The sequence below is a fragment of the Leptodactylus fuscus genome, chromosome 6 (assembly GCF_031893055.1).
Source record: "Leptodactylus fuscus isolate aLepFus1 chromosome 6, aLepFus1.hap2, whole genome shotgun sequence".
NCBI lineage: Eukaryota > Metazoa > Chordata > Amphibia > Anura > Leptodactylidae > Leptodactylus > Leptodactylus fuscus.
Genome location: NC_134270.1, coordinates 174,622,153 through 174,645,595, shown reverse-complemented (window position 1 = coordinate 174,645,595; position 23,443 = coordinate 174,622,153). Strand labels below are relative to the sequence as shown.

The following is a 23,443-nucleotide window of genomic DNA, read 5'->3' as shown; positions in this document are numbered from 1 at the left end:
GCTTTGCCCCAAAATCTGTGTTTTCGCAACGTGAAGCCTCAGCCTTAGGTTACATTGACATGACAGTGAATACCGGCCATGTGACGTCCTTTTTTTTGTTTAATGGATGTCACATGGCAACATTAATTTCGTGGTCAGGGTATGGGGGCTATTCCCATAGATATAGTTCATGTGCTCACCTGTCGCTTTGGATCGTGTCTGACCTCACGTTATTTCCATTGCTTCTTCTTTATCTTTTATTTCCTTTCTTATAGGCTCCAGGAGCCATATATTGTAACATTGAGGAAAACTGTATTGTGAAAGATTCTGAGGAATTTAAGGTAAGTGTCATAATTAGAGATGAGCGAGTACTAGAGATGAGCGAACAGTAAAATGTTCGATAGTCGATATTCGTTTCGAGTAGCCCCTCAATATTCAACTACTCGAATCGAATATCGAACCCTATTATAGTCTATGGGGGGAAAATGCTGGTTTCAGGGGTAGGCAACGTTCGATCAAATTATACTTACCAAGTCCACGAGTGAGGGTCGGGCTGGATTCTCCGAGCAGTCTTCTCCGCGCAGAGTCCCCGCGGCGTCTTCCGGCTCTGAATTCACTCTGCCAGGTATCGGGCCTGGGCAGAGCCGACTGCGCATGTCTGCACTACAAGAAAATGGCCACTTACAGTCAAAGCGGCCATTTTCTTGTAGCACGGGGATGCACAGTCGGCTCTGCCCAGGCCCGATGCCTGGCAGAGTGAATTCAGAGCCAGAAGACGCCGCGGGGACGCTGCACTGAGAAGACTTCTAAAGGTAGGAGAAGAACCAGCGTTGATTGGCCGACTGTATAGCATTTGGCCAATCAACGCTGGTTCTGCATCAAATTTTTCCATTCGAATAGCGAGTACGAGTATTTCGAATACCGTAGTATTCGATCGAATACCTACTTGCTCATCTCTAGTCATAATGTATCATACTATAATACCTTAAAGGGGAGCGGTCAGATGAAACCTACTGTCCAATATGCAGTAACATAGTGAAGTACGTGGACGTAAAGTGGCCAAAATGGGTTAATTCATGAATTAATTAATTATTATTATTTTTTTAATGACTTAATTTACTGATTTCTATTAATTCTCTTATTTCTGTTTATAGACCACTGTGCCTCCAGATGCCACGTATTATAACATTGGGGAAGATGTTGTAAAATATTCTAAAGAATTTATGGTAAGTGTCACAATATAAAACCTTAAAGGGGTCACATGAAACATACTGTCCAATCTGCAGCAACGTAATGGAGTACATGGACGTCAAATCTCCACAATGGGTTATTATTTATGTATTCCTCTCTCTTATTTCCCTCCTTGTAGACCGCTGACGCTCCAGATGCCACATATTGTAATATTGATCACAACTATTATGGAAATTGTTCGAAATTTGAGGTACGGAAAGTAATACAGTATAGAACCGGAATGGGAACCTGTCATAGGTGAGATCATGTCATAGAGCAGACTGATACATAGTGCGGGGAAGGATTCCGTATAAGGGTTGATTCACATCTGCGTTTGGTATTCCGTTCGGGAGACCGCCTGAACGGACTACCAAACGCATTTGCAAGCAGTGTGCAGTAAAAGCATATGGACTCCATAGACTATAATGGGGTCCGTGTGCTTGCCGCCAGATCTCCGCAGGGAACATGTGGAGAGGAAAGTAGTTCACAATCTACTTTCCTCTCCGCAGCAAGCACACGGACCCCATTATAGTCTTTAGGGTCTGCGTGCTTTCACTGCACCCTGCTTGCAAATGCATTTGGTAGTCCGTTCAGGCGGTCTCCTGAACGGAATACAAAACGCAGATGTGAACGAGGGGTCACTTGTCATTTATCCATTGGTCTCTGCTCCTCCTGTATTGCGGATTCTGGTATGAGATATATCGGAAATCCACGCCTCTTCATAAATCATCAGGCCCTTTATTCAGATCAGCGCACTAGACACCCTTCCCAATAAATCTGCCCCATTGCGTACCGATACTCGATATCACTGACCAGACTGTCTCTTATTTTACAGCCTATGAACTCCACAGAAAGATATGGAAGAGTCGCTAAGCATTATATGTAATACCGGATCTAAGAAGCCAAACGTCCACTGACATCCCGAGGCATACCGGAGGCGTACCGGTACCGCAATGCATCGCTGTGTATTGTAGGAGCAGACAATCGTGACCATGACATTAGGCAGGTCTTACTTTATGGCAGGGCTGGTCACAATCTTAAAGAATGATCATGATCTTCCTTCTCAGACTAATAACAGTTTGCGTTCCGTCCCTCTTCGTCCTAGCTTGTTCATTCCCTCCTCTCTTCTTTGACTTCCTCCTCCTTGCGATTTACCGCCTCCAGCCCGGCGGTTTTGATCAAACTCTCGCGCATGCGCAGTAGCGCTCCCTGTGGAGCTACTGCGCATGCTCCAGCACCATTTTCCTGTAGAGAACGTCATGACCATACTGCGCATGCGTAGTTCTCAGTTCTCTACACAAAAACGGCACGGGGCATGCACAGTAGTGCTCTGGAGGGAGTTCTACTGCGCATGCGCAAGAGTCCGATTGAAACCGCCAAGCTGGAGGTGGTGAATCGCAAGGAGGAGAAAGTAAAGAGAGGGGGGTGTAAACAAGCTATGACGTGGAGGATGCACGGTAGGACTGATTTACTTATGGTAATTCAGAAAAACGGGGGGGGGGGTTAAAACGATTAGCAGCACCTGAATAGCCTTTTTAAAGCCTTTTTAAAGGCTATTCAGGCATACATTTATCTAAAAACCAGAAAATCTAATGATCGCGCCCCGTGAACAATGTCAGTTTCAGACTAATTTCAATGGGGGATTCCAAGTACTGTAGAACTTTCTCTCTTAATAAACAATTTTTTCATAGAATATATTCTGTTGGTCTCTTTTCCAGTCGGGGAACGATGGAGCCCTCTCACCACACCCAAAATTTTTAAATATTTTTTCGGGGAGCCTATAAAGCGCTCGTCACATAAATGATATGGTCTCTGCACCTACATAAACCACAGGTGTCCCCCAAAATGCAAATTATCGGATCTCAGTGGAGTACAAAAAACAAAAATTGATTCAGATTTTCTATAATTTTGCTCCAATATCTTTGTAATTTGGCACTCCTCTAGAATTGACGGATCGATGTTTCGTCACGACTAGAGATGAGCGAACACTAAAATGTTCGAGGTTCGAAATTCGATTCGAACAGCCGCTCAATGTTCGTGTGTTCGAACGGGTTTCGAACCCCATTATAGTCTATGGGGAACAGATACTCGTTAAGGGGGAAACCCAAATCCGTGTCTGGAGGGTCACCAAGTCCACTATGACACCCCAGGAAATGATGCCAACACCTCTGGAATGACACTGGGACAGCAGGGGAAGCATGTCTGGGGGCATCTAACACACCAAAGACCCTCTATTACCCCAACATCACAGCCTAACAACTACACACTTTACACACTCAATACCACCTCTCTGACAGTAGGAAAACACCTTGAAACATGTGTATTTGGCACTTGCAGTGAGGAGAGCTTGTCACCAGCAGTGAATTTGGCCCTTGTAGTAAGTTGAGGTTGGCACCAACATTTGTTTTGAAAATCAGGGTGGATTGAGCCTCTAACCAGCAGAGTTTGGGCAAATTCATGGTGGAGGGAGCCTCTAACCAGCCCAGTTTGGGCAAATTCATGGTGGAGGGAGCCTCTAAACAGCCCAGTTTGGACCAATTCATGGTGGAGGGAGCCTCTAAAAAACCCAGTTTGGACCAATTCATGGTGGAGGGAGCCTCTAAACAGCCCAGTTTGGGCAAATTCATGGTGGAGGGAGCCTCTAACCAGCCCAGTTTGGACCAATTCATGGTGGAGGGAGCCTCTAAACAGCCAAGTTTTGGGAAATTCATGGTGGAGGGAGCCTCTAACCAGCCCAGTTTGGACCAATTCATGGTGGAGGGAACCTCTAAACAGCCCAGTTTGGGCAAATTCATGGTGGAGGGAGCCTCTAAAAAACCCAGTTTGGACCAATTCATGGTGGAGGGAGCCTCTAACCAGCCCAGTTTGGACCAATTAATGGTGGAGGGAGCCTCTAAACAGCCAAGTTTGGACCAATTCATGGTGGAGGGAGCCTCTAAAAACCCCAGTTTGGACCAATTCATGGTGGAGGGAGCCTCTAACCAGCCCAGTTTGGGCAAATTCATGGTGGAGGGAGCCTCTAACCAGCCCAGTTTGGACCAATTAATGGTGGAGGGAGCCTCTAAACAGCCAAGTTTGGACCAATTCATGGTGGAGGGAGCCTCTAAAAACCCCAGTTTGGGCAAATTCATGGTGGAGGGAGCCTCTAAACAGCCCAGTTTGGACCAATTCATGATGGAGGGAGCCTCTAACCAGCCCAGTTTGGGCAAATTCATGGTGGAGGGAGCCTCTAAAAAACCCAGTTTGGACCAATTCATGGTGGAGGGAGCCTCTAACCAGCCCAGTTTGGGCAAATTCATGGTGGAGGGAGCCTCTAAACAGCCCAGTTTGGGCAAATTCATGGTGGAGGGAGCCTCTAAACAGCCCAGTTTGGGCAAATTCATGGTGGAGGGAGCCTCTAACCAGCCCAGTTTGGGCAAATTCATGGTGGAGGGAGCCTCTAAAAAACCCAGTTTGGACCAATTCATGGTGGAGGGAGCCTCTAACCAGCCCAGTTTGGGCAAATTCATGGTGGAGGGAGCCTCTAAACAGCCCAGTTTGGGCAAATTCATGGTGGAGGGAGCCTCTAACCAGCCCAGTTTGGACCAATTAATGGTGGAGGGAGCCTCTAACCAGCCCAGTTTGGGCAAATTCATGGTGGAGGGAGCCTCTAAACAGCCCAGTTTGGACCAATTCATGGTGGAGGGAGCCTCTAAAAAACCCAGTTTGGACCAATTCATGGTGGAGGGAGCCTCTAAACAGCCCAGTTTGGGCAAATTCATGGTGGAGGGAGCCTCTAACCAGCCCAGTTTGGACCAATTCATGGTGGAGGGAGCCTCTAACCAGCCCAGTTTGGGCAAATTCATGGTGGAGGGAGCCTCTAAACAGCCCAGTTTGGACCAATTCATGGTGGAGGGAGCCTCTAAAAAAACCAGTTTGGACCAATTCATGGTGGAGGGAGCCTCTAAACAGCCCAGTTTGGGCAAATTCATGGTGGAGGGAGCCTCTAAGCAGCCCAGTTTGGACCAATTCATGGTGGAGGGAGCCTCTAAACAGCCAAGTTTTGGGAAATTCATGGTGGAGGGAGCCTCTAACCAGCCCAGTTTGGACCAATTCATGGTGGAGGGAGCCTCTAAACAGCCCAGTTTGGGCAAATTCATGGTGGAGGGAGCCTCTAAAAAACCCAGTTTGGACCAATTCATGGTGGAGGGAGCCTCTAACCAGCCCAGTTTGGACCAATTAATGGTGGAGGGAGCCTCTAAACAGCCAAGTTTGGACCAATTCATGGTGGAGGGAGCCTCTAAAAACCCCAGTTTGGACCAATTCATGGTGGAGGGAGCCTCTAACCAGCCCAGTTTGGGCAAATTCATGGTGGAGGGAGCCTCTAACCAGCCCAGTTTGGACCAATTAATGGTGGAGGGAGCCTCTAAACAGCCAAGTTTGGACCAATTCATGGTGGAGGGAGCCTCTAAAAACCCCAGTTTGGACCAATTCATGGTGGAGGGAGCCTCTAACCAGCCCAGTTTGGACCAATTAATGGTGGAGGGAGCCTCTAAACAGCCAAGTTTGGACCAATTAATGGTGGAGGGAGCCGCTAAACAGCCCAGTTTGGACCAATTCATGGTGGAGGGAGCCTCTAACCAGCCCAGTTTGGACCAATTAATGGTGGAGGGAGCCTCTAAACAGCCAAGTTTGGACCAATTAATGGTGGAGGGAGCCTCTAAAAACCCCAGTTTGGACCAATTCATGGTGGAGGGAGCCTCTAAACAGCCCAGTTTGGGCAAATTCATGGTGGAGGGAGCCTCTAACCAGCAGAGTTGGTGGAAATCAGGGTGGAGGGAGCCTCTAACCAGCAGAGTTGGGGGAAATCAGGGTGGAGGGAGCCTAGTATTAGCAGAATTGTGCAACGCTTATGGTGGATGAGTATGAGGATGCGGAGGAATTGGAGAGGTTGAGTACAGACATGGAGTTTCATGTTGGGGTGCTTTACACAGGTGGGCACAAAAATGACGGCTCTACCCAGTGGTGGTTCATTTTTATCAAAGTGAGCCGGTCGGCACTCTCAGCTGACAGACGGGTGCGCTTGTCAGTGATGATGCCACCGGCTGCACTGAACACCCTCTCAGATAGGACGCTGGCGGCAGGACAGGACAGCACCTCCAAGGCATATAGGGCAAGTTCAAGCCACAGGTCCAACTTCGACACCCAATACGTGTAGGGCGCAGAGGGGTCGGAGAGGACAGGGCTGTGGTCGGAAAGGTATTCCCGCAACATGCGCCTATACTTCTCACGCCTGGTGACACTAGGACCCTCCGTGGCGGCACTTTGGCGAGGGGGTGCCATCAAGGTGTCCCAGACCTTAGACAGTGTGCCCCTCGTTTGTGTGGACCGGTGAGAACTTGGTTGCCTACTGGAGGAACTGCCCTCCCTGCCGCCAACGTCACATGCTGGAAACATCTCCATCATATTCTGCACCAATTGCCTGTGGCAAGCATTGATGCGATTGGCCCTCCCCTCTACCGGAATAAAAGACGAGATGTTGTTTTTATACCGGGGGTCAAGGATAGCAAAGATCCAGTACTGGTTGTCCTCCATGATTTTGACAATACGCTTGTCGGTTGTAAAGCACCCCAACATGAACTCAGCCATGTCTGCCACAGTGTTAGTTGGCATGACTCCTCTGGCCCCACCAGAAAGTTCAATCTCCATTTCCTCCTCATCCTCCATGTCTACCCATCCGCGCTGCAACAATGGGACGATTCGAAGTTGCCCGGAAGCCTCCTGTATCACCATCACATCATCGGACAGCTCTTCTTCCTCCTCCTCCTGCTCCTCCATTAAACGCGATGAAGCGGACAGATGTGTGGACCTACTCTCCAGCTGTGACGGATCGGATGCTATCCCTAACTCCTCTGTGTGATCTGAGTTATCCCTGATGTCAATCAGGGATTCTCTCAGAACACACAAGAGCGGGATTGTAAGGCTCACCATCGCATCCTCAGAGCTCACCCTCCTTGTGGACTCCTCAAACACCCGTAGGATGTCACAAAGGTCTCTCATCCATGGCCACTCATGGATGTGAAACTGAGGCAGCTGACTTTGTGGCACCCTAGGGTTTTGTAGCTGGTATTCCATCAAAGGTCTCTGCTGCTCAACCACTCTATTCAACATTTGAAACGTTGAGTTCCAGCGTGTGGGGACGTCGCACAAAAGCCGGTGTTGTGGCACATGCAGGCGTTGCTGGAGAGATTTTAAGCTAGCAGCGGCTACTGTCGACTTGCGAAAGTGGGCGCACATGCGCCGCACTTTCACCAGTAGCTCTGGAACATTGGGGTAGCTCTTTAGGAAACGTTGCACCACTAGGTTGAAGACGTGGGCCAGGCATGGAACATGTTGGAGTCCGGCAAGCTCCAGAGCTGCTACCAGGTTCCGGCCGTTATCACAAACGACCATGCCTGGGCCCAGGTGCAGCGGCTCAAACCATATTGCCGTCTCATCGAGGAGGGCATCCCTCACCTCGGAGGCAGTGTGCTGTCTGTCCCTCAAGCTGATCAGCTTCAGCACAGCCTGCTGACGTCTACCAACGCCAGTGCTGCAACGTTTCCAACTCGTAGCTGGGGTCAATCTAACAGCGGAGGAGGAGGCGGTGGCGGAGGAGGAGGCGGTGGCGGAGGAGGAGGCGGTAGAGGAGGAGGAGGAGGGGGGTGTTCTTCTCGTGTCCCTGCCAGGAATGTTAGGCGGGGAGACGAGGTACACCGGGCCAGTTTGGGAAGCAGTCCCAGCCTCAACTACATTCACCCAGTGTGCCGTCAGTGAAATGTAGCGTCCCTGTCCGCATGCACTTGTCCACGCGTCGGTGGTCAAGTGGACCTTTGTGCAAAGCGCGGAACTAAGGGCCCGCCTGATGTTGAGTGACACGTGCTGGTGCAAGGCGGGGACGGCACACCGGGAGAAGTAGTGACGGCTAGGGACGGCATAGCGAGGTGCCGCAGTTGCCATCAGGTCCAGGAAGGCGGGAGTTTCAACAAGCCGGAACGCCAACATCTCCTGGGCCAGCAGTTTAGCGATGTTGGCGTTCAAGGCTTGCGCGTGTGGGTGGTTAGCAGTGTATTTCTGCCGCCGCTCCAATGTCTGAGAGATGGTGGGTTGTTGTAAAGAAACGCCTGATGGTGCCTTTGATGGTGCAGGAGAAGGAGATAAGACAGGACCAGGGGAGGATGAGGTAGAAGTCAACAAAGTGGCGGAGGCAGATGAAGTGGTGTCCTGGCTCGTCCTCTGGAGTGCATCGCCAGCACAGTCAGCAGTGGCAGTGGCAGAGGCAGAGGCAGAGGCAGAGGCAGTGGCAGTGGCGTGAACGGCAGGCGGCCTTTGTCCTGCCGTTGCTGCCTGCCACTGATTCCAGTGCTTGGATTCCAAATGACGGCGCATTGAAGTGGTGGACAGGTTGCTCTTCTCAGAGCCCCTAATCAATTTCGAGAGGCAAATTGTGCAGACAACACTATATCTGTCCTCGGCGCATTCCTTGAAAAAACTCCACACCTTCGAGAAACGTGCCCTCGAGGTGGGAGTTTTTCGGGGCTGGGTACGAACTGGAACATCTTGGGAGATTCCAGGTGTGGCCTGGCTTCGCCTAAGCTGCTGACCTCTGCCTCTGCCTCTAGCTACCCTTTTTGGTGCTGCACCTGCCTCAACATCCACACTACTTTCCCCGCTTGACATCCCCCCTGTCCAGGTCGGGTCAGTGTCCTCATCATCCACCACTTCCTCTTCCAACTCCTGTCTCATCTCCTCCTCCCGCACAATGCGCCGGTCAACTGGATGCCCTGACGGCAACTGCGTCACATCATCGTCGATGAGGGTGGGTTGCTGGTCATCCACCACCAAATCGAACGGAGATGGAGGAGACTCTAGTGTTTGAGCATCTGGACACAGATGCTCCTCTGTTAGGTTCGTGGAATCGTGACGTGGAGAGGCAGGTTGAGGGACAATGAAAGGAGCGGAGAACAGCTCTGGGGAGCAGGGACAGTTTGGGTTATTGTTCTGTAAAGCTTCGGAATTTTGGGAGGAAGGAAGACAAGACTGTTGGGTAATAGGAGGAGAGGAGGCAGAGTCTGACTGGCTGCTGGACAATGTGCTGTAAGCGTTCTCTGACAGCCATTGCAAGACCTGTTCCTGGTTCTCGGGCCTACTAAGGTTTGTACCCTGCAGTTTAGTTAATGTGGCAAGCAACCCTGGCACTGTGGAGTGGCGCAATGCTTGCTGCCCCACAGGAGTAGGCACGGGACGCCCTGTGGCTTCACTGCTACCTTGCTCCCCAGAACCATTCCCCCGACCTCGCCCACGGCCTCGTCCACGTCCCTTTCCGGGAGCCTTGCGCATTTTGAATTCCTAGTTAGAAATTGGCACTGTATACCAGTAGTAAAAATTGTGGGTGCACGTAACCCCAATATATTCTTTGAATTCCCAGTCAGACACTGGCACTATATGGCAGTAGCAAGAAATGAGGGTATTTGTATTCCCAATATATTCTTTGAATTCCCAGTCAGACAATGGCACTGTATACCAGTAGTAAAAATTGTGGGTGCACGTAATCCCAATATATTCTTTGAATTCCCAGTCAGACACTGGCACTATATGGCAGTAGCAAGAAATGAGGGTATTTGTATTCCCAATATATTCTTTGAATTCCCAGTCAGACAATGGCACTGTATACCAGTAGTAAAAATTGTGGGTGTATATAGCCCCAATTCTATTGCTAGGGGACTTGCAGGGTATTTCTGGGGTGAAGGTGGGGGGGCACACCGTTGGAACGGGTATCGGGGTATATATCGGGTATACGAGAATACACTGACAGTGTATTACATTCAGGATCCTGGGAAAGCTGGGTTGCGGCAATTGAGCCCGTCAGTGCCACGTTACACTGACAAGCTTCTCCCTGGAATTTAGCTCTTATAAGAGCTGTTGGTTGTCTTCTCCTTCCTATCCTAGCCTGTCCCTGCCTACCCAGAATCTAAGCCCTAGCTAGCTGGACGGAAACCTCCGTCCTCGGTGAATTGCAAGCTCAGAATGACGCGAAGCTGGGCGGCGCTGTTCTTTTAAATTAGAGGTCACATGTTTTCGGCAGCCAATGGGTTTTGCCTACTTTTCTCAACGTCACCGGTGTCGTAGTTCCTGTCCCACCTACCCTGCGCTGTTATTGGAGCAAAAAAGGCGCCAGGGAAGGTGGGAGGGGAATCGAGTAATGGCGCACTTTACCACGCGGTGTCCGATTCGATTCGAACATGCCGAACAGCCTAATATCCGATCGAACATGAGTTCGATAGAACACTGTTCGCTCATCTCTAGTCACGACACTTCCATTTAAGGAAAAGAGAGTTATTGTGCCTCTTCATTTTGTAAAGTTTACGTTTACTTGGGGTATAATAAAGTTGATACAAAATTAAAAAAATTGCATAATGTCGTCTTTTAAAGTAGAGAAGAACAATAGTCACTCCGGACCGTAAGTGTAAAGTGCCAAATGTGTGGAACATGCTGCTTAGTGGTGTAACTATGAATAATGGGGCCATGGCGTAATTTTGACATGGGTCCTACACACTTGACTGACACCAAACACCCCGACCATCTGACCCTCCCCCCCCACATTCCTGCACACAGTATTATGTCCCATAGTGGCCCCTACACACAGTATTATCCCCCATAGTGTCCCCTGCACACAGTATTATACCCCATAGTGGCCCCTACACACAGTATTATACCCCATAGTGGCCCCTGCACACAGTATTATGTCCCATAGTGGCCCCTGCACACAGTATTATGTCCCATAGTGGCCCCTGCACACAGTATTATGTCCCATAGTGGCCCCTGCACACAGTATTATGTCCCATAGTGGCCCCTACACACAGTATTATACCCCATAGTGGCTCCTGCACACAGTATTATGTCCCATAGTGGCCCCTGCACACAGTATTATGTCCCATAGTGGCCCCTGCACACAGTATTATGTCCCATAGTGGCCCCTGCACACAGTATTATGCCCCATAGTGGCCCCTACACACAGTATTATACCCCATAGTGGCCCCTGCACACAGTATTATGTCCCATAGTGGCCCCTGCACACAGTATTATGTCCCATAGTGGCCCTACACACAGTATTATGCCCCATAGTGGCCCCTGCACACAATATTATGCCCATAGTGGCCCCTGCACACAGTATTATGTCCCATAGTGGCCCCTGCACACAGTATTATGTCCCATAGTGGCCCCTACACACAGTATTATACCCCATAGTGGCTCCTGCACACAGTATTATGTCCCATAGTGGCCCCTGCACACAGTATTATGTCCCATAGTGGCCCCTGCACACAGTATTATGTCCCATAGGGACCCCTGCACACAGTATTATCCCCCATAGTGGCCCCTGCACACAGTATTATGTCCCATAGTGGCCCCTGAACACAGTATTATGTCCCATAGTGGCCCCTACACACAGTATTATCCCCTATAGTGGCCCCTGCACACAGTATTATGTCTCATAGTGACCCCTGAACACAGTATTATGTCCCATAGTGGCCCCTACACACAGTATTATCCCCCATAGTGGCCCCTGCACACAGTATTATGTCTCATAGTGACCCCTGAACACAGTATTATGTCCCATAGTGGCCCCTGCACACAGTATTATCCCCCATAGTGGCCCCTGCACACAGTATTATGTCCCATAGTGTCCCCTGCACACAGTATTATGCCCCATAGTGGCCCCTGCACACAGTATTATGTCCCATAGTGGCCCCTACACACAGTATTATCCCCTATAGTGGCCCCTGCACACAGTATTATGTCTCATAGTGGCCCCTGCACACAGTATTATGTCCCATAGGGACCCCTGCACACAGTATTATCCCCTATAGTGGCCCCTGCACACAGTATTATGTCCCATAGTGACCCCTGCACACAGTATTATGCCCCATAGTGGCCCCTGCACACAGTATTATGTCCCATAGTGGCCCCTGCACACAGTATTATCCCCCATAGTGGCCCCTGCACACAGTATTATGTCCCATAGTGGCCCCTGCACACAGTATTATGTCCCAAAGTGGCCCCTGCACACAGTAGTATTCCCCATAGTGGCCCCTGCACACAGTATTATGTCCCATAGTGGCCCCTGTACACACAGTATTATACCCCATAGTGACCCCTGAACACAGTATTATGTCCCATAGTGGCCTCTCCACACAGTATTATGTCCCAAAGTGGCCCCTGCACACAGTATTATCCCCCATAGTGACCCCTGCACACAGTATTATCCCCCATAGTGACCCCTGAACACAGTATTATGTCCCATAGTGGCCTCTCCACACAGTATTATACCCCATAGTGGCCCCTGCACACAGAATTATCCCCCATAGTGGCCACTGCACACAGTATTATGCTCCATAGTGGCCCCTGCACACAGTATTATGCCCTATAGTGCCCCCCCCCCCTATTATGCCCCATAGTGGCCCCTGCACACAGTATTTTCCCCCATAGTGGCCCCTGCACACAGTATTATGTCCCATAGTGGCCCCTGCACACAGTATTATGCCCCATAGTTGGATATAGGTGTTGTTGGATCATCTTCGGTGAGCACAGGGGACGCCCTGTGAGCTTTCGGAAGACTCATTTGCATAAGAAATACAAATGAATATTCTCAGAATGGCGGCACGGATCAGAAAAATAAAGGTAGGAGAAGAATAGCCTTTTTAAAGAAAAAGGGAGTCTAATGCCAGACTCACTTTAATAAATTGTGTAACACATTGTCTCCTTTCTGTAAAATCCGGCCTCTTTCTTCTTCCCCTTTCCCCTCTATTGAGATCTGTCCTGTCACTGTATACAGTGCACAGGGTTGTGTGTAATGCAGGGGAAATAAGGGGGGCAGGGGGGGGGGGCAATCCAAACTAATATGTGTAAAAGGAAACACACTTGGAGTAGTCACCGCCATTGTGGGCTCATCGTCACGCAGAAGGGAATGTTACATTTATAGGAAATACTGTAACTAAGACAAAGCAGTTCCCCAAATGTCCAGTACAGAGCAGAGATCTGCGACCTCTGACCTCATGCAAGCGAATAGTCAGTGTCATTTATCTTATATGTTACCTTTTATATACTGTTAGGATTGGGTGCCGCAGGTTGCTATCATAGCGCACAGCGCCACCTGTGGGTCAGTCTGACCATCCAGCTTTCACCTTACTGAGCATGCTCAGAGGTATTGGAGCTGCTCACAGGCTAAGTGCCATTTCTCCCCTACTGAGCATGAGCGGTGAGGTCATTGCAACTGCCCCTATTGGGCGGGGACTTCCCTTTAAATAGTGTGAGCTGCGGCCCACTGGGTGCTTACACTTTGAAATCTCCTCTAAGTCCATGGAGTGAATGACAGTAGTTTGCAGGGATAGGCTCCAGTACTCAGGCAGGTTGTCAGACTAGGCCTCTGTGTGGGGTTCCTCTGCTTCTCCTGGGTGCTGTTAGGTAGGACCTGTAAGCCCTGAACTGTTAGATCTACACCAGAGCTAGGAGCAGTAGACGCCGGTCCAGCTTGTAGATCTGCAGCAGGTTTGGTCTCTGAGATAGCCTATGTGTACTGTCTGACTTCATGTATGGCTCCTAGCTGTGTGCAGGAGCATGGGTGTGTGATGTCTCCAAGCTGTGTGCCGGAGCATGCAAACCCCCCTGGGGGCTCCAAGCTGTGTGCAGGAGAATGTTCTAAACTTCCGTGGTGGCCCCTAGCTGTCGCAGGGGTAAGTGTGTGTGTTTGCTGGCCTGGGGTGAGTGTTAACCCTTGGCAGCCGTGTGTGTTTCACTTGTACTGGTGCACCTGGCCAGTGAGCTAAACTGGCAGGATTTTAGTTGCACCTTGTTCACATGGAGTGTCGCACAGTACACACTGTTCACATTAAGTACTGCACTGCAGTGTCTTTGCAGTAGTTCACATTGAGTTCAGACATACAGCCGTCCACCATTGGGCCTGTGGACCTCGCTGTAGTGTTCTACAGCTAATAGGTTCTGTAGTTTAAAAATATATATATATATATATATATATATATATATATATACACACACAGAACCGTAACATATACTCAGTTATTCAGTATTTAGCTTTTGCTTCCCACATCATCTCTATTTCCTTTTTACTGTTGTATATTAGGTTTTTTGGGTGCATGATTGAGGGTTCTTTGTATAGGACAAACAGAGGGTGGAAGCAAAAGTTTCATCTTAGCATGACAATGTATCCACACAGATAACAATGTAACGTTAATGGAACTGCCAGTTATTTGTTTTTGCTATTATACGAGGAGGGATTTTTGGTGAACATTTTTGCACTATAGTTTAACCTAATGTAGTTTATTTTAGCAAAAATTGGGTTCTAACTAGAGATGAGCGAACAGTAAAATATTCAATATTTGTTATTCGTTTCGAATAGCCGCTCAATATTGGACTATTCGAACGAATATCGAACCCCATTATAGTCTATGGGAGAAAATGCTTTGTTTCAGGGGATCCCACAATTCGACTCGGGAGAGTCACCAAGTCCACTATGACACCCCAGGAAATGATGCCAACACCCTGGAATGCAACTGGGACAGCAGGGGAAGCATGTCTGGGGGCATGTAACACACCAAATTTGACCATAGAAATTAATGGGTCAATGTACGATTTGGATAAACCGGGATTGTATACTGTACTATAAGTAGCATAGGGTTGTGTCCATGAGGCCTTGTGATCTTCACTGTTTCCAGTTCAATGGACTCCATTCCTTCTAGTACAGATCCTTGTGGAACCCCTCATCATCCATGTGGTCAACACCACTATGGACTCCACTGTTTCGAGAGCAGTCTCTTCTATGGTCAGTAGATATCCTTGTAGTTGGCTTCAGTTGACCAGTTGGAGTTTTTGTACAAAAATTCAACAACTTGTCAAAAGCTTAATTAAAGCTCAGAACAATCACAAGATCTTCAAGCCATTGCTTAGAACTCTGGATGAGCAAACAGCTTTGTAATGACCCTAATATGTTAAGACTATTCCAAAAATGTTGGGTTTAGGTATCTTCAGACTGCAGAATATTATAGGCGGAGGACGAAGGGAGATGCGTAAAGATAATGAACACTTGTCATTATAATGACATCACAGGCCCGGGATTAGTGCTGGGTCCTCCGATTGGGACTCAGTGGTCACATGGGGCTCGCCAATGTCATGACTCTTTCATGTAATGATAGCTCTCTACTCAAGTTTAGTCCAAAACTCAACTGGAAGACGAACCTTGTGAACATTCAGGAAACTAGCAAGGTTCATCCATCTCTACTTATAGCTAGTCTCCGTACACTTGTCCTATACTCTGTATTCTATCTATCTATCTATCTATCTATCTATCTATCTATCTATCTCCTATCTATCTATCTATCTATCTATCTATCTATCTATCTATCTATCTATCTATCTATCCCCTCTATGATTATACGCCTATGGCCAACACAAGATAGCAGTAACATGCATCACACACATTACATACATTACATGTAGCACACAGAACTTGGGTTTTGTATTTAATTTTTAATACTCTGCCAACTGTATTCTTTAGTATAAGATGAAGTCCTTGTCAAAAAAGGAAACACAAAACCTCAAAAACTTGACATAGCGAGCGCAAGACTTTCCTTATCAAGGGTGAAATACACAATAATAGGCAACGGAGGATGTTGTACATGTGCAGGAAGTAAGTAACACAAGTCATTTCCCCAATAGTCTTATATAGAGAAGAGATCTGTGTCACTCTGCTGCTTTCTGAGAGGTCGCGGTACGGGACACGGAATGTAAGTCATTCTCAATGTATCAGTAATCAATAATATGATATTTAGTATTTGCATCTCTCTCCTCTTATCACTTCTCTGTCTTAAACTGATTTTGGCACTGTTTAATATTTTTTTTTCTGTATCACCCACCAGTCCTGAGCAATTTGTCCAATTTTTTTTTCCAACATCCAATATGCTAATTAGGCTCTTTACTGTCAGGTGGGCAGTCCTAAGCTGAAGCAGTCAGACAGTAAAGAGTCTAATTAGCATATTGGGAGCTGAATAAAACTGTACTAATTTCTCAGGAACACTGTGGACTAGAGGAGAAACTACAACTGCTTTGGAGTCACTGGGGGTGCAGCTATTGAATCCAAAAAGTTGGTGGATAAGTTATCTTCAGTTGAACAACCCCTTTAACTCCCCCTGTATTCAGACCCTTAATAAAAAATTATCATGGAATATTTGGACAAAAAAAACCTGAGAAAATAATCTTTTTATATTTTTCTGTAGGAGATTTGATTGATTGATGGTGTATTTTAACATATATTTGAGGTTGTAGATATATCAGGTCATGTATTTCATCAGTGTCAGACTAAGGTTCCTTGGGTCCATCAGATACACTGTTTCTAGTGACCGACTTCCAAGAACCCCTAAGGAATACACCATAGTACCCTCCAAATGTAGGGTGTCTTCTGCTGACCCTTATTGTGTCAGAGCCACGGCATATTGGAAGATCCTCTGGTACTCTGGTGGGCCAGTCTGACGCTGTATTTCACGCATTGGAACTTTATGGTTGCATTGACTCCTTTTATATCATCTCTACAGTTTATAGTATATAGTATCATATTAATAGTCATGGCATGTTTTTCTACAATATTATTGATTGGTTTTCTTCAGGTTTGGCCTCCATTTTTTTTTTGTGTCGTTTAGATGATTAGAGGAATCTTCTCTAATGGTGTTATATCAGGAGATGTGTCCATGACCAGATATGGATGTCTTTAGTACAGAATGGCCGGTGTAAAGCAGATGTTTCTTCTCATTGTCTTTCAAGGTAACATAAACTCAATATACAAATGTAACCAGATAGAATGATACATTGTAACTCCGGCCTCATGTGCTGCTGATTGTTTCCAGGCTTCTATCTGGGTTCTGTAGGTCAGCGATGGACGTTCCCTCCTAGAATGGCGGCTCTGATCGGCTCCTGTGTGGAGATTCCTTGTACATATACTCCTGAAGGAACATCAGAGACATCCGGCACTGTATGGTACTTATATAGATATCTTAGTTTTGATCAAGAGATCCTAAACACCAAGGACTCATCATCAGTAACAGAGAAATACAGAGATCGGACGTCACTGGTCCCAGGAGAGAACAGCTGTACCCTGCGGATAGACCCCGTGATACGAGGAGATGATGGAGATATATATTATCCAGGGCTTGCCAATAACAGAAGGATAAATGCACGTGATAAACATTCTAAAACCGTTCATCTCGATGTCATAGGTAAATATTTCATAAATAATTGTTGATGATGATTGTAAGGAAAGGTCATGATAAAAATGAAGGATTTGAAGTGTTTGTCATTCCCTTGGCCACAGTGCTCCCCTTCTGTATAACCTGCTTCCCCTCCACCCTACAGTTATGGGCAAACCTTGCAAGATTCAATTCTCAAAAATTTGCAAGGTTCACCCACCAGCTTTGGTTTCGAATGAATGCTAAAGTGTTTCTATTCTGCTATGGCGTCTCTTTACACCCCAAAATATACTAAGTAGTGGACTAGGGGAGGTGCGGTAAAATAAAAAAAACACTGATACTTACCTTCCTTCACCATTTCTGGGCATTATTTGGTCTTATTTTGGCCCCTTCTGTAATGACATGGACCAGGGATTGTTGAGGTCTGAGTTTGGGCCTCAGGCCTTGTTCACATCTTCGTCGGTAATCCGTTTGGGGGAGTATGCATGGAGACCCCCTGAACGGCCTACCGAACTCATTGGCAAGCGGCATAGAGTGAAAGCACACGACCCATAGACTATAGTGGGGTCCATGTGCTTTCCGCACGAGTCATGCAGACAGGAAAGTAGATCATGAACTACTTTTCTGTCCACATGTTTCATGCAGAGACCAAGCATAGACCCCATTATAGTCTATGGGGTCAGAGTGCTTTCACTGTACAACACTTGCCAATGCATTCAGTAGTCTGTTCATGGGGGTCTCCATGCGTACTCCCCCGGATTACCAATGCAGATGTGAACCAGGCCTAAGCAGTCACTGGTGGTGTGTCAATGTCATGACTCTTGCATCAAAACATTGTCATTTCCAAGTGACTGCCATAGATGTATGCCACCATTTACTCCACAAAGTTTCTTACACCAAAAAGTTCTGACGATTCTTAGTGACTCTGCCCCATTTTGTTTAGAGTTACAATTTGTTCTAGTTTTTGGTATACGGGAAAGCATAACTTTCGGCATATCTGTGAATGAGATGTCGGGGCAGATGGAAGAGACTGAAGAATCAGATTATACAGGGCTTATTTGTAGTCTTACCATGGGAACACAGCGTTCTTCATAAGAACAGTTCCTTCTATCCCTAAAGCCTGGACCTCTGCTAGATATGGTGGGAAGGATATTGGAGTCACTATAAATGTAAAATGTTATGTTTTTTGTGCGTGTCTGGGCTTCATTCATGATGATAGATCTCCAATGTTAGTCTAAAAAATTATAAATGGTCAATGTAACAATTTTGTAAACATTTATTTCAGATTCCTCAAAAAATCTAGATCTTTCTGTGCCACATACTATAAGAGATGGAAAAGCCACCACTCTACTATGTAGTGCACACCACACATGCGGCTCCAGTCCTCCTTCTCTACAATGGAACAAACCTGGTCAAGCTAAGAGGCGGTCGGTGGAGATTTCTGGAGGATCCTGGAGAGAAGAATCAGAACTTGCTTATATCCCTTCCTATGTGGATGATGGGCATTATGTCCAGTGCACGGCTACATATCCTAATGGACAAATAAAAGAGAAATCGGGAAGGCTAAATATTATCTGTATGTATTATAGGGGACTGGGGACCATTTGTTGTTCAGCAAGGCATGGATGGAATTTGTCAGAATTCCAGAATTTGAGATTCCAGATTTTGCTCTGATGTTTCCCGTTGTTTAAATGGGAGGCAAAGATCCATTGTTTGTAGACGATTAAAAGTTAAAACATTTTTGTAAATATGAACATTTTTACATTTTGTGGGGTTTTAGAGAAAATTTTTAAAACTAAAAAAAATTCTACTTTTTATTGTCTACAAATTCAAATATGATTCTGTTCATGGGAAAATCCCTTTACCTGACCCCATCCAAAGGCTTGTCAAATATTGGTATATTTTTCTATCCAGTAAGTGATCAGGCCGCCTTCATTTCATTCCTCAGATGCCCTTCAAACACGTGACCATCACTGGGATCAAGGAAGTAATGGAAGGAAATGATAAGAAGTTACTGTGCAACATTTGCTGTATAAAAGTATAAATACACTTTAGATTATCAGGAAATATTTATACGTCACTATATTTATTTCATTTCAATTGACAGATGCCCCTCGAAATGTGATAGTCACTATCATCGGGAATGACGAAGTGATGGAAGGCAGTGATGTGACGTTACAATGTAACAGCTTCTCCAGGCCTGATGTACATGAGTATGAATGGTACAAAGGGAAAACCAGATTACCAGACAGAGGACGGGAGATGACAGTGTATAATGTGCCCGGGGACATGGAGCCCTATTCCTGTACTGCCATAAATCGTGTGGGGAGAGGAGAGTCAGCCCCGACAGAGATCCCTCTACTATGTATGTATACAGCTTGGAGAGACAAACACCAATGTGTATATCTCTTCTGTGTCTGTCTGTTCTTTATGTGCAAACAAAGGACTGGACCAATCCACACCAAATTTGGCACACTGGTAGATCAGGTGTCTGGGAAGGTTTTAGACTCTCTTGGACATACCATTCTGAGATATAGTATTCCCAAAAAATGACCTACATTAGCCAATCATTTTCCAGCTGCCATACACACGGTCACATGTCCCTTATCAGCCAATAGAAACAGGTGCTTATTCTCCACATGCACACAGCTTTATTCCAGTTTCCATAAAAACCCAGACATTTTTCTTCACTGTTGTAGATCAGCCTTAAAGGGGCAGGACGCTGCTGATGACACTTTTACACAAGGTCGCATACACATAGTTTTACTCCAGGTTTCCATAACAACCGATCACAGGTTTTTCACTGATATCCAAACTGAGACACACATGATCACATGCTTATGGATCAACAGAAACTTGCAGGTTCTTCAGTCTTCACATACACACAGCTTTACACCAGGTTTTCATAGCAAACACCCTATTCATATGGGGACACTAGAAAAACAAAAATCAAATATACCTGTGTGAAGCTGGGTCTTTCTGCTAGATATTTTATATATTTGACATTATAACATATTTTTTGATTTGCCTAAATAATTGTATTACTGATAAGGTCAAAGCCACGTTTGATAAATAATCCTGGGTAACTGTCGTCCTAATTAATTAGGCTGAGTGCCAGCAGTAAGGAAATGACACCAGACACGCTATGTTGGTATTAGTTCCTCTCTCAACCAAGGAGGAAATACTGATGAGCTTTTATTAAAACAACATGGGGTTAAAAAGTAGCAGAGAAAGGAAGAGCGATAACAACAATGTAAGTCTTCATATTCATTCCTGATTGGTATGATACATCACAATCAAGCAGAAAAAGTTTAAGCAGTTCCATATATAGCCAGCTACTCCCGGTCCTGCGTGGTAACCTTGGGGTGATGTCTTCTTACAGCAAGCCAAGCATTTGTTTTTCTTGCACCCATCCTTGATGCAGGAGCCATCTTATCACATAACATTATACCAGTTTCAAGCATAAGCAACTATGTATAACATTCAGCTTTTTCATACATTAAATGATTGTAAACTTCACATTACTACGGACTGTGATCTGGTTTATTATACAATGTGTGCTTGATCTAGTGGAAATTAGTCAGAATGTTTACATTTAACAGAGAATTGTTAGGCTTAGAATTCCAATGCAAATAGCAGCAATTTGTATAAATTTCGAATTTTATGAAGTTTTGAGGTTATTTCTTACATTTCTCTTTTGTTCTGAGGTGTATATTTAATTTTGTAAAGTGTTGATGTTTTTTCAAACATTTGTGTCTCGTAGTTCTGTTTCAATTTATAATTTTATAAAACCTTGAGGTTTTTTCTCATATTATCTTGTTTTGGGGTGTAAATTTATAGTTTTTATTAAAATGTTTAGGTTGTTTCATATTTTTTTTTTTATAATTTTCTAGATAATTGAGGTTGTGTTATAGTAATGTCTCATTTTGAAACGTAAATTTATAATTTTATAAAGATTTGAGGTTGTTTTCTTGTATATTGTCTCAATTCTATAGATGCACCGACTGGAGTTCACATCACTGTCAATAATGGAAGTGAATTGGTCTGTGATTTCCTAAGCAGCCGCCCTGATGTAACTCACTACACCTGGATGAAGGATGGGTCTGTACTATATGAGACTGGGAAGACTCTGACCCTAGAGGACAATGAGGAGAGCTCTGGCCAGTATTCGTGTATCGCTCATAACCGTGTTGGAATCTCCACCTCAGAAGAGATCCACATAAAACGTTAGTGTCCTGTATATTGTAGTGATCCATAACCATTAGAATTATACACTTAATATCTGATACCATTTATAAAATAGAAAAGGAAATAAGGAATAAATAAAACAAATAGACATTACAAGAGAAGACAATGACGTAGAGGAGCACAGAACTACAAGGTCAGGCTATGCAGGGTTTGTTCGTAGTCTGTAACCATGGAAACACATAGGTCTGCATTTCAGTTCATACAGATATTTGAAGGATCTTTCTAATGAAGGCTTATCACAAAGAAATCATTATTATTTATTATTATTATTATTATTATTATTATTTATTATTATTATTGTTTGTTTATATAGCAGCATTAATTCCACGGTGCTTTACATTTGGAGGTTACATACAGTACACAGAATATACAGGTAGATATCATACTAACAGTGATCGGCTGGCACAGTGGGGTAGAGGGCCCTGCCCCCGAGGGCTTACAATCTATGAGGGGAGGGGGGTAGAGACAGAAGGAGAGGGGGAGACTGTACAGATGGGGGTGCGGTGATAGTGTTATTGGAGGTTGTAGGCCTTCCTGAATAGGTGAGTCTTCAGGGCCTTCTTGAATCCTGTGATTGTGGGGGTCAGTCTTATGTGTCGTGGTAAGGAGTTCCAGAGTATGGGGGAAGCACGGGAGAAGTCTTGGAGACGGTTGTGTGAGGAGCGGATGAGAGAAGAGCGGAGTAGGAGGTCATTGGAGGATCTGAGGTTACGTGTGGGCAGGTAGCGGGAGATGAGGTCGGAGATATATGGAGGGGACAGGTTGTGGATGGCTTTGTATGTTAACGTTAGTAACTTGAACTCAATTTGCTGGGCTATGGGTATCCAGTGGAGGGACTGGCAGAGGGGAGCAGCCGATGAAGAACGGAGGGCGAGGTGAATTAAGCGAGCAGTGCAGTTTAAGGTGGACTGGAGGGGGGCGAGGGTGTTAGCTGGGAGTCCATGCAGAAGGGTGTTGCAGTAGTCTAAGTGGGAGATTATGAGGGCCTGGATGAGCGTCTTAGTAGTTTCAGGGGTGAGGAAGGAGCAGATTTGATGGATGTTCTTTTTTTTTTTTTTTTTTTTTTTTTTTATGTAGATTGTGAGCCCCACATAGAGCTCACAATGTACATTTTTCCCTATCAGTATGTCTTTGGAATATGGGATGGAAATCCATGCAAACACGGGGAGAACATACAAACTCCTTGCAGATGGTTTTATGCCCTTGGCGGGATTTGAACATCAGGACTCCAGCGCTGCAAGGCTGCAGTGCTAACCACTGAGCCACCGTGTGGCCCCCTAGATTTGATGGATGTTCTTGAGCTGGAGGAGGCAGGAGGTGTTGAGGGTTTGAACGTGTGACTTGAAGGATAGGTCAGAGTTCAGGGTTACCCCAAGACATCGGGCCCGTGGGACAGGGGTAATTGTGGTTCTGTTAACTTTGATAGATGGGTCAGGTGGAGGGGCCACATGGGGTGTGGTGAAAATGATGAACTCTGTTTTCTCCATGTTCAGTTTGAGAAAGCGGGAGGAGAGGAAGTTTCATGGGTTTTTTCCTGTTCTTTTACAGGAACTTCAGTGAATTTACCTCTGATTTTGGGAACAGCTGCTGGAATCTTCTTTCTGATTCTTTTTATTCTGGTCATTTCATATTGTTTAAGGTAAAAATAATGTGAGGCAGAGAAAATGTTGATCAGTAGTAGTAATATTCTATTCTATTCTATTCTATTCTATCTCATA

At 45.9% G+C, this 23,443-nt stretch overlaps 1 protein-coding gene across 1 annotated transcript in view; it reads left to right on the top strand.

The window, feature by feature from the left end:
* Nucleotides 1-16,995: 16,995 nt before the first annotated feature.
* The window catches only part of LOC142210157 (B-cell receptor CD22-like), a 10,197-nt gene continuing 3,749 nt past the window's right edge, over nucleotides 16,996-23,443 (top strand). Inside the window, exons 1-6 of the mRNA XM_075279183.1 lie at nucleotides 16,996-17,055; nucleotides 17,139-17,507; nucleotides 18,763-19,053; nucleotides 19,585-19,842; nucleotides 21,473-21,703; nucleotides 23,274-23,364. Of these exons, the coding sequence (XP_075135284.1) occupies nucleotides 17,013-17,055; nucleotides 17,139-17,507; nucleotides 18,763-19,053; nucleotides 19,585-19,842; nucleotides 21,473-21,703; nucleotides 23,274-23,364 (1,283 nt within the window). The 5' untranslated portion in view covers nucleotides 16,996-17,012. The remainder of the gene's footprint in view (nucleotides 17,056-17,138; nucleotides 17,508-18,762; nucleotides 19,054-19,584; nucleotides 19,843-21,472; nucleotides 21,704-23,273; nucleotides 23,365-23,443) is intronic.